Source organism: Opisthocomus hoazin, chromosome 1 (genome assembly GCF_030867145.1).
Source record: "Opisthocomus hoazin isolate bOpiHoa1 chromosome 1, bOpiHoa1.hap1, whole genome shotgun sequence".
NCBI lineage: Eukaryota > Metazoa > Chordata > Aves > Opisthocomiformes > Opisthocomidae > Opisthocomus > Opisthocomus hoazin.
In genome coordinates this window covers 136,735,604-136,752,420 of record NC_134414.1, presented here as the reverse complement: position 1 = coordinate 136,752,420, position 16,817 = coordinate 136,735,604, and the positions used below count along the sequence as shown (strand labels likewise).

Genomic DNA, 16,817 nt, shown 5'->3' with positions numbered 1-16,817 from the left:
TTTTGGATCTGCACCAGATCCTTGGGGAAAAAAAGCATCAGCTTTGAACAAAGTATTACATTATAAAATCTACAGGGAGATGTTTACTCTAAAATAGCCAGCTCAGAAAAGGACATTCAGGAGAATCAATTTGCCAGAGAAGCTGATTTAATCGGACTGATCCAGGGATAAATGAGGTCTAAGGGTTTCAAAGACAGAGGCCAAAAGCTTATTTTCTGTTTGGGACCTAAATTATCATCCAGTGACCTGCAGGCTTGAGCTTCTCTTGCTACAGACTCATCACTGAGGCAGACACGGGTGGTAACACATCAGTCAAGGGTAAAATTCCACGAGGCACATTTACTCGCCTGTCCTCACCCTACATTTCTGAAGGGAAACTTCCCTTTCCTTGCTCTACGCACCCAGCACCACTGCCTCAAACCACCAACCCCACCTCCAGTAGCACAGCACGTTCGCTCGTTGCAAGAAAACAGCTTGGGGAGTTCTGCAAGTAACCAGAGAGAAAAGTAGGGCAGCCTTTCCCCAAGCACCACGCTCAAACCTGCGGGGACGCAGCATCAGACACTCTCGCCTGCAAAGGAGAGGGCTGTAGCAGGTGCCGCGAGCATCCATCCAAGCCTGGCCTAAAAGACCAGCGGCGCTGCGCCCATCTGCAGCCCACCCCAACCCTTTGCTCAGCTGCCCTGAAACAAACACAGCTGCGAGGGAGAATTTACATGTGTGGCAACTCAAGTTCCAATTAGCTGAGGAAATGGGTCCTGGGAGATCAAATTAGTTTGTGGCAGCAGGAAGATAGTTAATTCAGCACGCTCAGACAAGCAATTATTTCTTTCCCTAAATACCACTTTCTCCATGCATTGATGCCTCTCTGCACTGACCCACAGACGTATCTTGTAATATCATTTGTGGCAGTCTTTTAGAAACCGTTCTGCAGAGGGAGTAATCTGGGTTTGCTTTAGTTAAGCTAGCAGAAGAACGAGCCACAGAGAAGGTGCAAGAGGGGGATTGCAAACACAGGCCATGGCCTTGCACAGCTCCTGCACACTGTGTTAATGCCCAGCTCCCCACAGCCTGAACACGCCATGACCCAGACAGGAAAGGGAAGAGCTACAATAGGGAACACTAAAAAAAACCAAAAAACAAAACAAAACAAACCCCCTCAGGAATCACATTTTTACCATGAGGGTGACCAAGCAGTGGCACAAGTTGCCCTGAGAGGTTGTGGAGTCTCCATCCTGGGAGATACTCAAAAGGCAGCTGAATGTGGTCCTGGACAACTTGCTCAAGGTGGCCCTGCTCATGGCCCTGCTTGAGTAGGGGGTTGGGCCAGGTGACCACCACAGGTCCCTTCCAACCTCAGCCATTCTTCGACTATATGAAAAAGCTCATCAAGACACTCTGATGGAGAGGGACTGCAAACAGCCCACATTTACATTCTAATCATGAAGGAAAGGGACGTGGCAGGGCTGCTTTTGCTGACTTCACGTAGGCAGCTTTCCCAGCAGGCAGAGGGACGTTTTCACCTTGTGCATCAGACTGAGCTTTTGGCATTGACCTCAACATTTGGGAAGAAAATGCTCCCATACCATGTCTGAAGAATGAGGGTTGTTTGGATCATGATGGCACCTACAGGCCATACGAAAATTCAAGTCTGAATTAAAAATCTTTTCCTTACGCTCACATTTCAGTACTTTGACAGTAACAATTCCAGAGCCCCCTGTATCAGTTGACCTGGCCAGAAAAGACTTGGGTTCTTAGAAGAATAAGCAGAGAAGGCATCTTTGCAGGCACAAGGTTCAAGCTACACTTGGTGTTTTTTTCTTTACTCACAGCCCATCTGCAGGGGTGAAACGGAATTCTCCTATACTGTAAGGGAATCAGTGTCAAAAACAAAAATCCTTCTCGTCTCCCACTCACAGGAATCACAGAATTAGTGGAAATGCGAGTCAGATACAGCATGGCAATGTTCAGCTCACTATTTCCAAGTCTGGTGTGGTAATTTTATCTAGAAGTTTACTGCAATAAATAAATACATGGTTTAGGCTTGTATTATTAGAGAAAAGAAAATTTAACTCATCTTAATGAGAGCAGTCAGGCAGACTCCTAAAGTTATCAAAAATGTATCACAGAACTTGCCTGTTATGCCACTAGGGCAAACTACACAGTCAAACCGTGGCCAGGAAGAAATACCTTGTGGTTCTTCAGGAAACTGCTTTGGGCTTGCTTAACATTTTAGCCTACCACTAGTTTTAGACTACAGCCTGTGCTGCTCTGACAGCAGCACTTCCCTGGTTTAAAAGGAGCCTCTGTATGCAGAGCAAAGGAGGGCACTGGCTGAGTTCAGGACACCCTCTCCATATCTATCTCTGTTAAAAGATCCTGCATTTTTGCATTCTCCATAATTGTTAAAGATGCAAGACAATCAACGAGCAATTAAGATTTATTCTTATTAAGGAGAAACGTCAGCACACCATACATCTTATTTTATTTGTATCCCAAGAACAGCACTGCAATTCCAGGAACTTAAAATACACTGAACGGTCGCTCGTATTTACCTTCTTGGATAAGCTTCTCTTTACGATCCTGTGGAAGAAAGAGAACATTCATCGTTATCCTATTAAAGTTTCAATCAGCCTGGGATGAGAGTAAAGCAATCCTAGTACTTCAGCATGGACTATACGAAGATGGCACCACACAGGGTCTTAAGAGTCTTTTCCAACCTAAATGATTCTATAAGCACAAACTCTGCTAACAGCCGTTGTGGTTAAGACGTAAAAAAGAACCAGGCATCTGGCTTCACCTACCAGTTAGGGAAGCTGTGCTCAGATTGACCTCTCTGCACACCTACCCGCTCTCACAGGCCAGCAGAGACCAATTCCTGTGATGCATTTTTCACCAAACCAGTTGCATCACAGTTAATTCACACATTTAGTTTCTGCCTCCTCCTTCTGGCTGAATAATCCAATTTAGAGATCTAATTATGGAGAAACTTCGTAATAACTTGCCTAAATGTGGCTGTATTCGCTTTCAGCTCATTTGCATCTCACTCTGCAGTCATGTACCTTTCTCATAGGTATTGTCACCATACACAGACACTGCAGATATTGCCCAGATTCCTTCTGCTGGATAAAAGCAGATGACTTGCTTAAGACTCAACAATTTATCTTTTGCTTTCCCAGACACACAACAAACACTCTTCAGAGAAAAAGAGGGTAATAGTCATTGTGTTTTCTATACTACCAGAAAACAAAAGAAAAACCCCCAAACATCAGTAAGGGAACTGGAATAAAGGAAAACAAATTATCCTGGAGACTATATTAAAGACTTCAGCTTAAATATTCTGGGGCAAGTATGTCACTCATATAGGTTTATTTTCAAGCACTCACGTGCTGAGACACACTTGGTGGCTAAGTCTAAGCGCAGCTTCACGTCCAAAACCAAACCAGCATGACATAATACTGCACAGATGCTTAAGTCTCAAAAAAATTTGTACCAATACGCTCAGCATGTTTCCTAACACCTGTATTTTTGATTCATCGCAGTCAACAGCAAATAGTCTATTAATTGATGTTTGTGCTTCCCAGTTTACGACTTGATCTAAAAATGCTCCTTTTGTGCAAAAGAGGGAAAAGTGTTTTACAATAGTCGCAAATTCACTACGAAAAACTGCCACTGTTTGCCAGCCACCTAGCATTTTATTAGGTATGGATACAGCTGAGTATTTTCAGAACGATCTACTGTTGCTCAGATTCCGACGCCCACATTTCAGGAGCTAGAACAGAAGCAAGATAAATCTTCCACAATCTTAAATGCCCAGCCGAGATCAGGCACTGCAGGCAGCATAAGTACTCCTCCCCATTTGCTTTATGAGATTAGACAAATGGTCAAGCAATTTGCAGAGATGTTACTAGGTCTGTCATCCATAAGCTCCCTATTCATTTATTTTAGAAAGCACAGTTGCTGCATATCAACAGCTGAAAATAATAGTCCCTTATGATTAGTTTACACTGTCAGCGCCACAGAGAGCTTCATCATAGCAAAATATCCGGAAACTGTGACCGGCCATACCCAAGGGTAGAACACAGGACTCTGAGCACAACAGGACTTTGCAAACAGTTTTGAGGCTTTGAGATAGCAGGCAGGCTCAGCATCAGCCTTCCTTCCCTCATTACTTAACTGGTGTTAATCAATCTCAGATGCAAGAGGATCCTACCAATCCAGTTTCCAGGCAGCTCTACATTTTACAATGTGGCATTCCCTGACGTTCAGCGTTGCCAACTGACTTACCCTGTCAGCCTTGAAGACAGCAATCCAGAAAAGGATAGGGCCTACTGCAAACAGAGCTCCCAGAAAGGACGTCTTGGGCGTCGGGCGGAAAGTAGGGTAGACGTTCTGCGTCCTAGCATAGGCCCAGCGGAGCAAGGCAGGATCTTCCTGGGTTGGAAAAAGCCCCACAGTGAGGACCCAGGGCCCCGCAGCTGCCCCCGGACTCGGCGCGGCCCCGTCCGCCCCCGCCGCGGGGCCGGGGCCCGGAAAGGCCACGGCTGCCCCCGGGCCGGGGAGGGCACCAAGGTCACGGGGAGGGCAGCACCCGTCCCGCCCGCAGGGCCCCGAGCCCCGCTCCGAGACGGCCGGGCGAAGCGGGCAGGCCCCGCGGCCCTCCCCCCCCCGGCCCCCCTCCTCACTCACGATGATGGCCGGCGGGTTGGGGTTGTTGAGCTGCAGCTGGTACTGCCGCTTGAGCCGGGCGCGGATGGCCAAGCGTTCGGCCTCGGCACGACGCTTCTCCGGCGACGCGTCAAAGGTGGCGGGGTCGAGCTCGGCCGGCAGCGAGACGAAACGGTTGGGCCGGTACGCCTCGGCGGCGGTGGGACGCGGCCCCGCCGCCATCTTGGCACCCCGCGCCGCGCCGCCCTGCCGACGCGCATGCGCGGGAGGCGGAGCGGGCCTGGCGCCGCCGGGGCGTGCGCGCCCCCTGCCGGCCCGCGCCGGCACCGGCGGCAGAGGCGCCGTCCCTGCGGCCCCGGGGCTGGGGCTGAGCGGCGGGGCCCACCGGGCCGCATGGGCTGCGCCCTTCCCCCGGGGACGGAACCGGGCCTCCGGGGCAGAGCTGAGGCGTGAGGCGCGTCCTGCCGCTTTCGCAGCCCGAGGCCGTGCGCACTTCAACAGAATCCCCCAATATGGCAGAAGTGGTGCCTCGCAGGCGGGCTGGGAGTTACAAAATCCCCGCTGACTTTGACTGTCAGCTCCAGATCGCCTCTTTGGTTCTTTAGCCGGGGACGGGCGGTTGGACAAGCCGCCAGGTAACCTTCAGGGTTATCACCCTGACGAGCCATACTGAGGGGTTCGCAGATCCCCCGCCGCTGGTGAACGTGAGGGGAAGAAAGCAAGCTCTGGCCTGAAGGTTTTGACTCTGAGGAAGTTTCTGGCTTGTTGGTTTGTTTTTGGGGCTTTGTTCTCCTGGAGGTGTGAAAAATAGGTGCAAGTTATCTTTCTGGAAACCAACTTGCAAGTAAACAAGTTTTCTGATGGTTTTTCTTCTTTTTTGGCATACGAATCAATGATAGCAGTTGCGCTGATTGGAACCCAGGAAGTTAATGGCTGTGTATATATAGTTATGGCCTCATTTACCCTGGGGTAACTCTACAGACTCGGGTAATATTGGGTGAGGGATTACAGTTTGATCCTAAGCGCACACAAAATAATATCGCTGGCTTTTTTTAAGATACTGTGCTGTGGCGTTGCAATAATAGAGTAGAAGCTCTGCCTTGCAGCCTATGATTTCACTCTTCTTTTAACTAGGCACTTGGAAGATAGATAATGTCCTTTTGGTCTGAGCAGCTAATTAGGAGCTGGGGCTTTGCAGCTTGCTTCCAGCAGGATGAAATACGAGTTGGATATTCCTGCAGTTTGTGTACCTTGAGCACACCCCCACAGCGGGAGGTACTTTTCCCTCTCTCCAGTACAAGCCTGCAGTCCTCTCAGACACTCTCCCCCAGTGTTTTTCCAACTTTTCGACCCTCATTTTCTTCACAAACAAGCAGCTGCAAACCCAAGTGAAAAGCAAGCTGCTTCATTCGGAGCTGACTCCCAAGGAAGCACTTACATGCCCTGTTGATTTTTTTCCCAGGGCTTTCAGCTTGGGACAGTGGTTCCTGTTGCATGGAACAATTACTCCCTTTACTTTCCCATTTCGTGTCCATTGGATTTAGTGAGCTCTGTGTCCTCAGCTCCATGATCGTCCCTCTCCATAACCGGCATGTGGAGAGCTACTTTAGCAGCAGGGTACACATACCAGCAGCACGGCCATGTGATACTCCCGTGGTACTTTCATCTCTGCGGGTTCCCAAAGACTTGGCAGCCTGTGATTCCCTGCCCGTGCACAGCCTGCTTCTCTAAAAGCTCTTCCTCTGTGCTTCCTCTTCATGCAGCCTTGACACAACGAGATTCCTGGCAAGAACAGGGGGGCAGGTTGGATTTAGCGTACTCGGAAGGGGTAGCTGCTCAGTGGGAAATGGTGGGTGGTTTTTCCTCTCTTTGCTGCATCACAGAGTGGAACAGAACACTCCTGTCTCTGCGGACCTCCCAAAGGACTTCAAAACAGCCAGATGCTTTTCTCCCAGTCTGCTGGCTCCTGAGGTCTGTCTGTAATGGTGTGGGACAGTTCCTGTGGGCAGGAGCAAAGATGGTCTTGTGGTGAAGTCGTTTGGCAGAGGCAGCAGGTTCAGCTCCCAGCCCTGTTGCAGACTCCTTATGATCTTATCTGTGCAGGTCCAAGCTGTGCCTTCTCCCTCTCCCCGGAGCTCACAGCTGTGAGTGTGCATGCTTGGCATGCAAACAGTGCTGAAATTAATTCTACTGGGAGAAAAACAGAAGGTGCAAAGCTACATTTCTATTAACAACGTAATGTACTGTATTAGAAAATCAAGCAGCCAGCCGCTATGCTGAAAACACCTTTGCATTTCATCTCTAATCACTAACTCATCCTCCTTCCCAAAGGATCAAGTTCCCCACAGGGAGTCCTTTCTGAGAGATGTCACTTGTTTCATGGTGTAAGAAAATAACTAAATCCCTTCCAGAGAAGCATATTCTCTGACACTCAAGCCTGTGCGTTGCAATTTGTTGTTTTCACTATTCCAGAGGTGATTTTGTGCATTTGCTTCATTTCGTAACAGCCATGTCTCTAACTTGAAAACACCATCCTTCAGCAAAAGCCCGAGACGCCAGCAGTAAGTGTCTAAACCTTGCATAAAGCAATGCAGGACAAAGACAGAAATACCGCAGTCAAAGCACTTGACTGAAATCAGTGATTGTTTTTTTTCCTGCTGACAGGAACTGCTGCACACAGTGAGAAATGCTGCGGTGACAAACTGGACTCCTGTGCAGACCTCCTGCGTCATCTGCTCCTTCTGGGCCACTCTGTGGCAGACTCTGAACACAGCCTGGCTGCTACTGCAAACCACATTTGAAATAAAAGATTTTGCGAGAACGAACGAGACCCATCTTGTCCCTGACTTTGCCAGCCAGATCCTGTAGCTCGTTTGACTCTCCTCCTGACTGCTAGTGTTGGCCTAAGACAAGCAGCAGGAATATAAAACAGGCACTAGTGAGAGTGGGGCCACTCTCAGTAGGGCAACACAGGCTTGAACTAGAATATGCTGGTCATAAAACTATGTCCTTGTGGGCTCAAACATCAAGACTTAAAAGGTAAGGCCCTAAGTGTTTTTCTTCTTTTTTAATCAGGACTGATGATTATTGAATGTTTGAGGTTCGCAGTATTGAATCAAATTGAAATTCTCATATGAAAATGCCTTTGAAGTTTACATCATCTGGCGTTTTTTTGTGATCAGCAGCGACCAAAATGGAAAGAACCAGTCAAGAAAATTAATCTTTGTCCAGAACCCTGTGGAGGGTTGACCTTGACTGGCTGCCAGACGCCCGCCCAGCTGCTCCCTCACTCCGCTTCCTCAAAAGGACTGGAGGAGAAAATGACATGGAAAAGCTCACGGGTTGAGATACGTACAATTATTAAGAAAAGCAAAAGCTGCATACCGAAGCAAAGCAAAAAGAGGAATTCATTCACCACCTCCCATCAGCAGGAGATGTCCAGCAACTTTTTGGGAAGCAGGGCCCAGCAGCTGTTTGGGAAAACAAATGACATCACCACAAAGTCCTCCCATCATCCTCCTTTCCCTCAGCTTTTCTTTCTGAGCATGACGTCATATGGCATGGGATATCCCTTTGGTTGGTTGGGTCAGCTGTCTGAGTTATTTCCCCTCCCAACCTCTTGCCCATCTCCAGCCTACCGACCTTTAAAGTTGGTGGTGGGGCGTTGGAGAGAAAGCCTTCACACTGCACAAGCACTGCTCAGCCACAGCCAGAACACTGGTGTGTCACCAACGCTTGCCTGGCCGCAGTGCAAGGCACAGCACTGTACGGGCTGCTGTGGAGAAGGCTAACTCCATCCCAGCCAGACCCAGTACAAAACCATCTTGAATACTGGCCTACACACCACTGAATTTCTGAGGGCGTTCTCCTCCAAAGTAGTCTGAAATCAGGCACACTTCTATGACAGACTGGTTGAAGCTGCAAATAACTTCTGCCTTGAGTTTGAAGTAACCCAAGATACTGACCTTCCGTTTAGACCTGTGTCATTTTGCTGGTGACTTTTCAGTCAGGCACCAAAATATACACAGACTGGATTTGTTGGAATGTATGCAAAAAGCCACATCTTTTCAGAGTGACTCTGTGCTTCAAGTGAATGAAAGAAAAATTAACCTAAATCACAGACCTGTCTACCTATCTCTGAGGTGATCGTGCAGGACGCTTTCGGAAGAGACAGGTTAAATGTGCTGTCATCTTGAAAAATACTTGTGTCTGTCAAACTTGTGCTGAGTGCTTGCGGTTGCCCTGTTTGCATCAGTTGTCAGACTGGGTCAACATGTTGCTGGGCTCTATTTTGAATTCTTGCTGACCTTTTGCAAAGAAAGCAAGCTGGAAAACAGGGGAGAAGCTGACAAGATCACTCATATCACAAGAAGGTTCTTGAACAGAGGTCCCTTACTTCTAATTCCCACCTGTAATGGGCAAGAGGGTCATTTGGCTCCTGTTCCCATTCAATACTATTGAATGAATACTGATGTGTGTGCTGCTGACCTTCTTCTGAGGGGAATCGGTATCAAGCATCCATCTGCATGGGTACATCCATGGTGAAAAGCACAGTAGATACAGAAGGGGAGCAGTGTACTTCAGCCTGAAGAAGAGAAGGCTGCGAGGGGACCTTATAAATGCCTACAAATATCTGAAGGGTGGGTGTCAGGAGGATGGGGCCAAGCTCTTTTCAGTGGTGCCCAGTGACAGGACAAGGGGCAATGGGCACAAACTGAGGCACAGGAAGTTCCGTCTGAACATGAGGAAGAACTTCTTCCCTCTGAGGGTGACGGAGCACTGGAACAGGCTGCCCAGGGAGGTTGTGGAGTCTCCTTCTCTGGAGATATTCAAGACCCGCCTGGACAAGGTCCTGTGCAGCCTGCTGTAGGTGACCCTGCTTCGGCGGGGGGGTTGGACTAGATGACCCACAGAGGTCCCTTCCAACCCCTACTATTCTGTGATTCTGTGATTCTGTAGAAGTATTAGGGCACAGCATGGTTTATCTGGGCTCCGAACAAGTGTGTCTAATTGCAGCATATAGCTGTGTTAATAAACTGCCCAGATAAATGTAATTCATTCTGCATTAAGAACTCAAGTCCCCAGTATCTTTATCTTACAGTTGTTAAAAGGAAGCCTGGCGCGCAAAGGAAGGAGTTAACGTGGTTAGGGGAATTATGAATAGTTCAATCGCTATTACAGCCAACAGGCCACCTATAAATGTGTATCAGATGTTGAGCTCAGCAGGAGTTAGTTACAAAACTAGGACACTTAATGAGTCATAAAGTGCCAGGAATAATGAGAGACAGCATTAAACAAACCATTTCTGCCTCCCCTGGGCTTGTCCACAGACAGTGACAAGAAACCCTCTGCTGCGTCAGCTTTTCCTGCCGAAATAAAATTTTTGAGTCACACTGAATTATAGCTGTGGCGGAGCTGCCCGAGCCGGGGAGCTGGTGCTGCCTGGGAGGCTCTGGTGGGAGAGAGAGAAGCTTGCAGCGAGCATCTCTTCTCCACTCCTTTACAGGGCATTGACTGTAGCATTTCGTAATATAATTAGCTCTCCCTCTGCTTCCAGCTCCTCACAGGAGACGCCATTAATAGTCACATAACGTTGAAGAGTGGGAGAGGAAGAGGTCTTAGCATAAAGTGTAGTGGCAATTAGAAAGCTGGATGTCTTGCCATGCCTGGACTGCACTGTCATTCACGGAGCGGTGCTCAACCTCACGACCATGGGCAGTGCATGTGTCACCAAGGGTGGTCTCACATCGGTGCCAGTAAAAATTCAAAAAGCCTTTGCAGAAGGAGTCAGTGAGAGGAAACGCAAGTGTTGCAGGAAATGTCTCACACAGGATAAGGGGAGGCATCTTTTCTGGCCCACTGCTCCTGACACAGATCACCGCCAGCAGCTGACGTTTCTTTTTTCCCCATTTCTCCCCAGGTGTTTTGCTCTGCCCGCAGAAGAAAGGAGATGTCTGCCTCGTCCAGCCTGAGTATCGGAAAAGTAACAGTGCCCGCTGTGAACTCTGCCTGCATCTCTCTGACACGATGGAGGGCGTTTCGGATGGTGAGTCCTCCTACCTTAAAATGTGTCTGTGAGGCCGTGAGCCGTCCCGTTGGAGATCCTGTCTTTCCCAGTGGGCTGTGGAAAGAGTCTGGTTTAGCCCAGATACTTTCCAGCCCCCAGAGTACCCAACGTGTGACAGAGTGCCATGGCTCTTGTAGCTCACGGCCAAACGTTACACGGCCTTTATTGTACCTGGAGGATGCTCCTGTAAACCCTGCCCAGACCCATGGGCAAAACCCTGGCCTTGGTGACAGCAAAGGAGAGCCCTGTGAAAAATTACTCTGGCCCAGAAAGCCGCCAGATTCCCTGCAATGTCTTACTTGGAGTCACTTCATGTGTTTAACTGGTTTTCCCTTCACAAATAAAATCAGAGTATGAGGAAAAGGCTACTGTGCGAAGATCCAACCCAGAGGGCCAGTGAGACTTTAATCCCCAACAGGTGTGGCCACTCCCACTCCTCAAGACAGAAATACAGTGCCCCAGGGGTTGGTTTGGGTGTCAGGGAACTTGCGTGTCCTGGTGAGGTCCACTCCTGAGCACAATCTTGGACGAAGCCACACCTTGTGGGATCATCCATTCCAAAGCTTCTCCACAGTGCAAAATTCGTTTTTAACTAGAGAAGGAGCAGGACTTCGTAGATAACAACTCTTTAAGAAGTCACAAATTTCTACTTTGTACAGGAAGACACCCAAGCCCTGTACAGGGAAAAAAACCAGCCTGAAATCTGTGATAGATCAGCCTTGAAGGAGAGGCAACTCCATTGTATAGCTACTTAGAAAAAGATACTCACTTTATTTTACTTTATATATTTTGTTAGAAGTCTGGAGCTTAAATTTTAAAGCAAGTCTTTGGGAACACACTGTGAAGCAGACCATCAGTATGAATAAAATATGTTAGCAGAGACATGTTGAATTTAGTGTGACTGTTTGGCAATCTCTGTATCGCAGTGGGGAAGTACTTAGTTGTGGCAATGCAGAGTGGATTTTTTTTGCTCAAGTATGAGACAGAATACAAATAAGGCTGTTGCTGCAGAATGCCAGCTAATGGGAAAGATATACAATGTCCAGCCTGAATGTTTCAATGTTTTAAAAAAAATAATGGCAATACTAAAATCTTAAACTTCTGACCTACAGAGATGGAATGGCAGAGCGGTGCTTTCCTTGGGCTCTTGTTATCATTGTATAAATCAGGAACATTAACTAGACAAGAAATATGCCTTAGCACTGCAGAACCATGTATCCATCAGGTTTCATCTGCCTTGTTGGGGAGATTGGGTACGGCAGCTGCCAATGTTAAAAATTGCTTCCTAAATTAATGCTTCCATACCGCTCTAGATAACCTCTTAGCACAGAGTTTTGCTCTTTGAATAAACCACTTCTGTTTACAGAAAGGAAAAATTTCTACCTCTGGTGTGATCCTTGCAGGACCCCTTTAGACACAGTGCTTTCTGCCCTCTCCTGCTGTCCATCCCCTTACATACATCTGCTTCTTTCCTACTGATGTGCAGATGTTTTTCCTCTACCCAACCCTCTCCTCCCACACTCCCACCGCTGCTGAGATGCTCTTTACTCCTTGAACCTGCTTCGACTTCCTTTGCCTCCTTCACTTGCTGCTCAGTCTTCTCCCTGCTCTCTCCTGGCCACATGGCACCCACTTTCTTCCAAGCATCTTCACAGGAAGCTCCAGTCATGGTGGCAGCCACTTGCAAAACACTTAGCAGATGGCCGTTGTCATCCTTGTGGTACTCCGCTCCCTGTTTGCTCTCGTCCTCTCTGTGTCAAGCAACCTGTACACGGCACATTGGGAGCAGGGGTATTCATGTTCTTCCTACTTTGCTTTCATTTACTTTAGAGCCTTTCTCTGGCCTGAAGCCAAGGGAGGTGCAAGCAGCCATTGTACTTCTTGCTGGTTCTCCTCAGCACGAGGGCTGATCAAACTCAGTTTCTGCAACCAGCCTTTTAACTTTACAGGCCAGTGTCATGGTGAAGGCTATGGAGAAGGACACATCCATCTCTGTACAAATGCCTTGCATGGTTAATCCTTCCTTTCTTTGTGTGTCATTGTACCGCCAGGACTGAGTTTGTCTTTGCTCAGGCACAGGCATGGTATCCCCGCCTTCTGTTGCTGTGCTGGTCTTGCTGCAAGCTGCTCCAGTGAGGCAGCTCCCTCTTGCTCATGGCGTGGTTTGCCAGTCACTGCAGTGACCAGAGCTGCCCACAGCACATGGTCACAAACTGAATGAGTCCAAGGGAAACTGCAAAGCCTAGTGCTGTTATGTCTGTATCAGTCTTTCAAAGCTGGCTGGGATGGCTCTTCTGCTGGACCCAATAACAGGGAGGTTGCATTTCTCCATAATTTCCCTGGGGACTGAACACATCCCATCAGCTGAAGAAACAAGGGCTGTGACTCCCCCCTCAACCTACCTAATTCTTTCCAAGGTACTCCTTCCCACCAAGGATTGAGAATGTCTGGGATATAGCCATAAAAGAAGCTAATATATCAAAATCCGTTTGTCTCAAATCCAGATGAAAATTTGAGATATGAGAAGTCACCCACTCTGCCCAACAGCCACCAAAGTCAAAGTGCTTTTTTTTTACAGTGGTATAACTCCTCCCCAGCACAGAGCAAGATCACGTTCCCCATCCCGTTACTTTGCCCGGTGAGACTACGTCGACTTCTTGACCCTTCCTTGTTTTACTTCACTGTAGAAAGAGCTCAGACAAAGCAGGAAAACTGAGCCCCTAATCTTAAAAATCTCCTGCATATTTTTTAAGATAAGTGAAATTATCAAGCTTTGGTTTCTTTGTTCTTAGACTTAGCTTTTGCAGATTGGTCATAGGGGCAAGATCTGCTCCTGACAGCAATGTTGTTGTTTAGTCAGGCAATGATGGGAAAGGTCTTTCTGGCAGTCTCAGAGCAGAGTTACCTCTGGCTGTACCCTCCCACCTCTGAGAGCAGTCAAGCAAATCACTTCAGTTGACAGCTTATGGACTTTTATCGTATTTTCTCACAGCACAACCTCTTTCAAATACCAGCATCTCTATCTTGTCTGAGTGGACCTATCTTACCTCTGGCACCAGCTTTGTCAAACACTGATGAACCTGTCCAGCGGCTTCATCTAGATTTGTGAAGAGATTTGGGATAAATTCGTCTGACTTGCTGATCATGTAGCATATTCCTCATACGAACTTTTTTAGATGCCCTGTGCATGATGCACAGGTACATAAATGCAAAATGTGATACTGTGGTGAGAGGTCTCTTCCCTGGGACCTTTTGGAGGGAGAAGCTGTCACTCAGTGCATTATCTTGACCTTGTTCAGAAGCAAAGGTGCAAAAGTATTTCTTGGTCCTAAAGTCCAGACAACCACAGCTTTGTTCAGTACTGAGTTTAAGCAGTTTCCTACAGAGGGTACTGGCCTTTGTCTGTGACCATAAGGAGACCTTGGGGCACTGCATGCAGCCCAGCTTCCTGCACAGAGATGGCCCTAGCAGTTTAGGGCTGACAATGCTGTTAGCATTGGCTTGTTGTTGCCTGATACCTCATTCCTGGAGGAAAGGAAAAGTCGGGAATTGGGTGAGATCTCCCTTGGTCAGAAGGTTAGTTGATCAGAGCACGGATAATTCGAGGTGACTTTTTATGGCAAGGGATTACTTTCTTGTTTGAGAGTTGCTTGTTGTTTGCGCTCTGTGGCAGTGAAAGACCGAGTTGTGATGAGGAAAAGGTGGTCATAAGTCCAGGGACAGGAGCAGTGGATCACCAGCTCCACAGCTGGAACTGCCCTTGCGTCACTGCTTGACACTCTCCTGCTTTTATGGCCTTAGCCTATCTCGGGAATTGAGGTCTTTGGATCCACTCCAGGGCTTCTTAAGAAATCATCAGTCCTTCCTTAGCGGCGAGAGGTAATGCTGAAAGCATAGTGGATTAATGATTACGGTGATAAAAATACCAGTAAAAATAGTCTGACAAAATTTCCCCCAACAACCACTTTCACAGATTTTCTGTTTTGATGCAACATTTCTGTTTTGTTTGGCAGAAGCAGAAGTACCCTCTCTCCCTTCTATTAAAAAAAAAAAAATTTGCTTGTTTATTTTTCACCTCCTTTTCTCCTCCTTATACCAGTTGCTGAGGAAAACAGAGGAGTAAACAAGAGGGAAAAATGAGAGGGATAAAGGAGAAGACGACAATTCAGGATTTGTGATTTTGAAAAAAAATTTTCAATCAAACCCAGAAATGTCATCATGACAAAAATGTGAGAAAACTCCTTTCTGCAAAAGCTGTTGATTCTCCATCCTTCCTCAAAACAATTCCCACTACATTGTGTGTCCCTGAGTGTAGTGAAGGCAGAATGGCATGAGGCATCCAGAAAATGTTGGCTCCTGCCAACATACCTGGTTCAGTTTTAGAACTGCAGAAAAGCAATGGTAAACAGCAAATCCTGTTTATTTTCTTAACAGTTATCCATAACTGGTGCTTCACTTGCCAAAGTAACTTTTGGTTACTCCTGTTACTCCTTTCTGTGCTAGTGATCAAAGCCTCCTGAGACTCTACATATGCTGGTCTGGTAGGTGTGCTGCAATCTGGCCAGGTTTGCTAGAGTGTGCTTGAGTCCTGCTCCTAGAGGATGATTATTGATGTGAAATTTCAGCTGCCTTTCGTGGGATGAAATTGGTGAAGCTCTGCAGAAAGCAAGAGGTGAATAGCAGTGACACAGCAAAACGGTTTCCTGGAAAAGGAGATCTCTTCTACAAGGGTTTGTGCTGCCCTGCAGAGACCAAAAAAGAGTCAAAACAAGCTCTGTACTCCCATAGGTGGTATCAAGCATCTTGTAGAGAAACTACTGTTCTTGATTAAGCTTTAGAATGCTTTTCCATTAGGTAGTCAACAATTATGCACAGTTGAATGGGGAAGGGGGTTTGAGCAATGCAGTCCCAAACTAGTAAAATAGTGGAAGGGTTAAAAAAAGGAAGGGATCTTTGATGTAATTCAAAACTTAATATATATTTTCAAGAAGTGTCTCAGCTGCAGCAATAAAAGTAAGAAGGATCAGTAGTAATTCTGACCAGTATGCTGGGTTTCAGTCCAAAGAAAAATTCCTAGAGGGAAAAAATGAAGGTTTACAATAGAAGCACTGACCAGACAGGCACTGTGATCAGTAATGCTTCTTCTGTACCTTCATTCTTAACCCTGAGCTGCTTTCTGTGGGTGAAAATAGCTGCTGCCAAAATACCAATTACTTTAAAGAAGCTGCAGTGCCATCGCTTCCAAAGGAACTTCCTATTGTTTCTGTGTGCAGCATTAAAATAAGCATCTGGTTCAGAAAATAATATTGTTGTTGCAATAGAGCTCTTTCAGTCACTGTTTAACTTTCCCAAACAAAAACAACATGGGAGAAAAATGAAAATACAAGCGCCTTACTTACACAGATTCCTCTCTTCACTGTAGGCAACGCTGAATACTTAAGATCTTGAGCTGAGACAGAGCTCTGGGGATCTGTCCAGAGGGGTCACTGGCAGAGGGCTTTAGGGAGTGTCAGTGACTAAGGGAGGTTGGCATCTTATCGGGAGTGCATTGAAGCCAAGGACTCTTCACCAGAAAGGACAAGCTGGTGCATTGGCCCTGCAAAAAGGCACAAAGGAAGAAGGACAAAAGCAATCTCTCTCTGCTTGGTCTGGTAGCCAAGGCCTAACATAAAGATACAGTACGTGGGAGGGCTGGAAAGAGAAGAAAATACACTGCCAGGCTCCAGTCTTGGTTGATTATTAAATGCGAAAACACCTTGCCATCTGATGATGGGGTCAAACATCATTCTTAGGGCTGCTTTCAGAGGCCCATGCACAACACACAAGAGGGTCAGTAGGGGCTCTGCACCATTTCCTCGAGGCAGAAGAGCTCTCGACAGGGCAGAGCTGTGCAGCCCTGCTGCCTGCTGGGGAGTGGGCTTTGTTTGTCAGGAGGGATTTACCATCAACCTGCACGATGGGCTTTGCCCATGATGTGCAGTCCAGACCGTGGCCGCCATCACCATTGTCAGTGGGATAGTCAGGTTCGGAGACGTTTGTCATTCTTACCCATTAAACCAAGATGACTGATGAGCATTTACAG

The 16,817-nt window shown here is 47.4% G+C and overlaps 1 protein-coding gene across 1 annotated transcript; it reads right to left on the bottom strand.

Annotated features, from left to right (window-relative positions):
- Positions 1–2,422: 2,422 nt before the first annotated feature.
- On the bottom strand, positions 2,423–4,933 carry NDUFB4 (NADH:ubiquinone oxidoreductase subunit B4). The gene is made up of 3 exons (XM_075412846.1): positions 4,690–4,933; positions 4,288–4,434; positions 2,423–2,583 (listed from the first exon to the last, which is right to left on the bottom strand). The coding sequence occupies exons 1-3, from the start codon at positions 4,888–4,890 to the stop codon at positions 2,524–2,526; spliced, it is 408 nt and encodes a 135-aa protein (XP_075268961.1). The 5' UTR covers positions 4,891–4,933; the 3' UTR covers positions 2,423–2,523.
- Positions 4,934–16,817: the final 11,884 nt, after the last annotated feature.

What these genes read in the sequence shown, in the direction of transcription:
- NDUFB4 (XM_075412846.1), bottom strand. Translation starts at nt 4,890, where the DNA reads ATGGCGGCGGGGCCGCGTCCCACCGCCGCCGAGGCGTACCGGCCCAAC. An exon ending in CCAACCCGCCGGCCATCATC is followed by an intron (nt 4,435 to 4,689) that starts GTGAGTGAGGAG and finishes TTTCCAACCCAG; the next exon opens with GAAGATCCTGCCTTGCTCCG. An exon ending in CTGTCTTCAAGGCTGACAGG is followed by an intron (nt 2,584 to 4,287) that starts GTAAGTCAGTTG and finishes TTTCTTCCACAG; the next exon opens with GATCGTAAAGAGAAGCTTAT.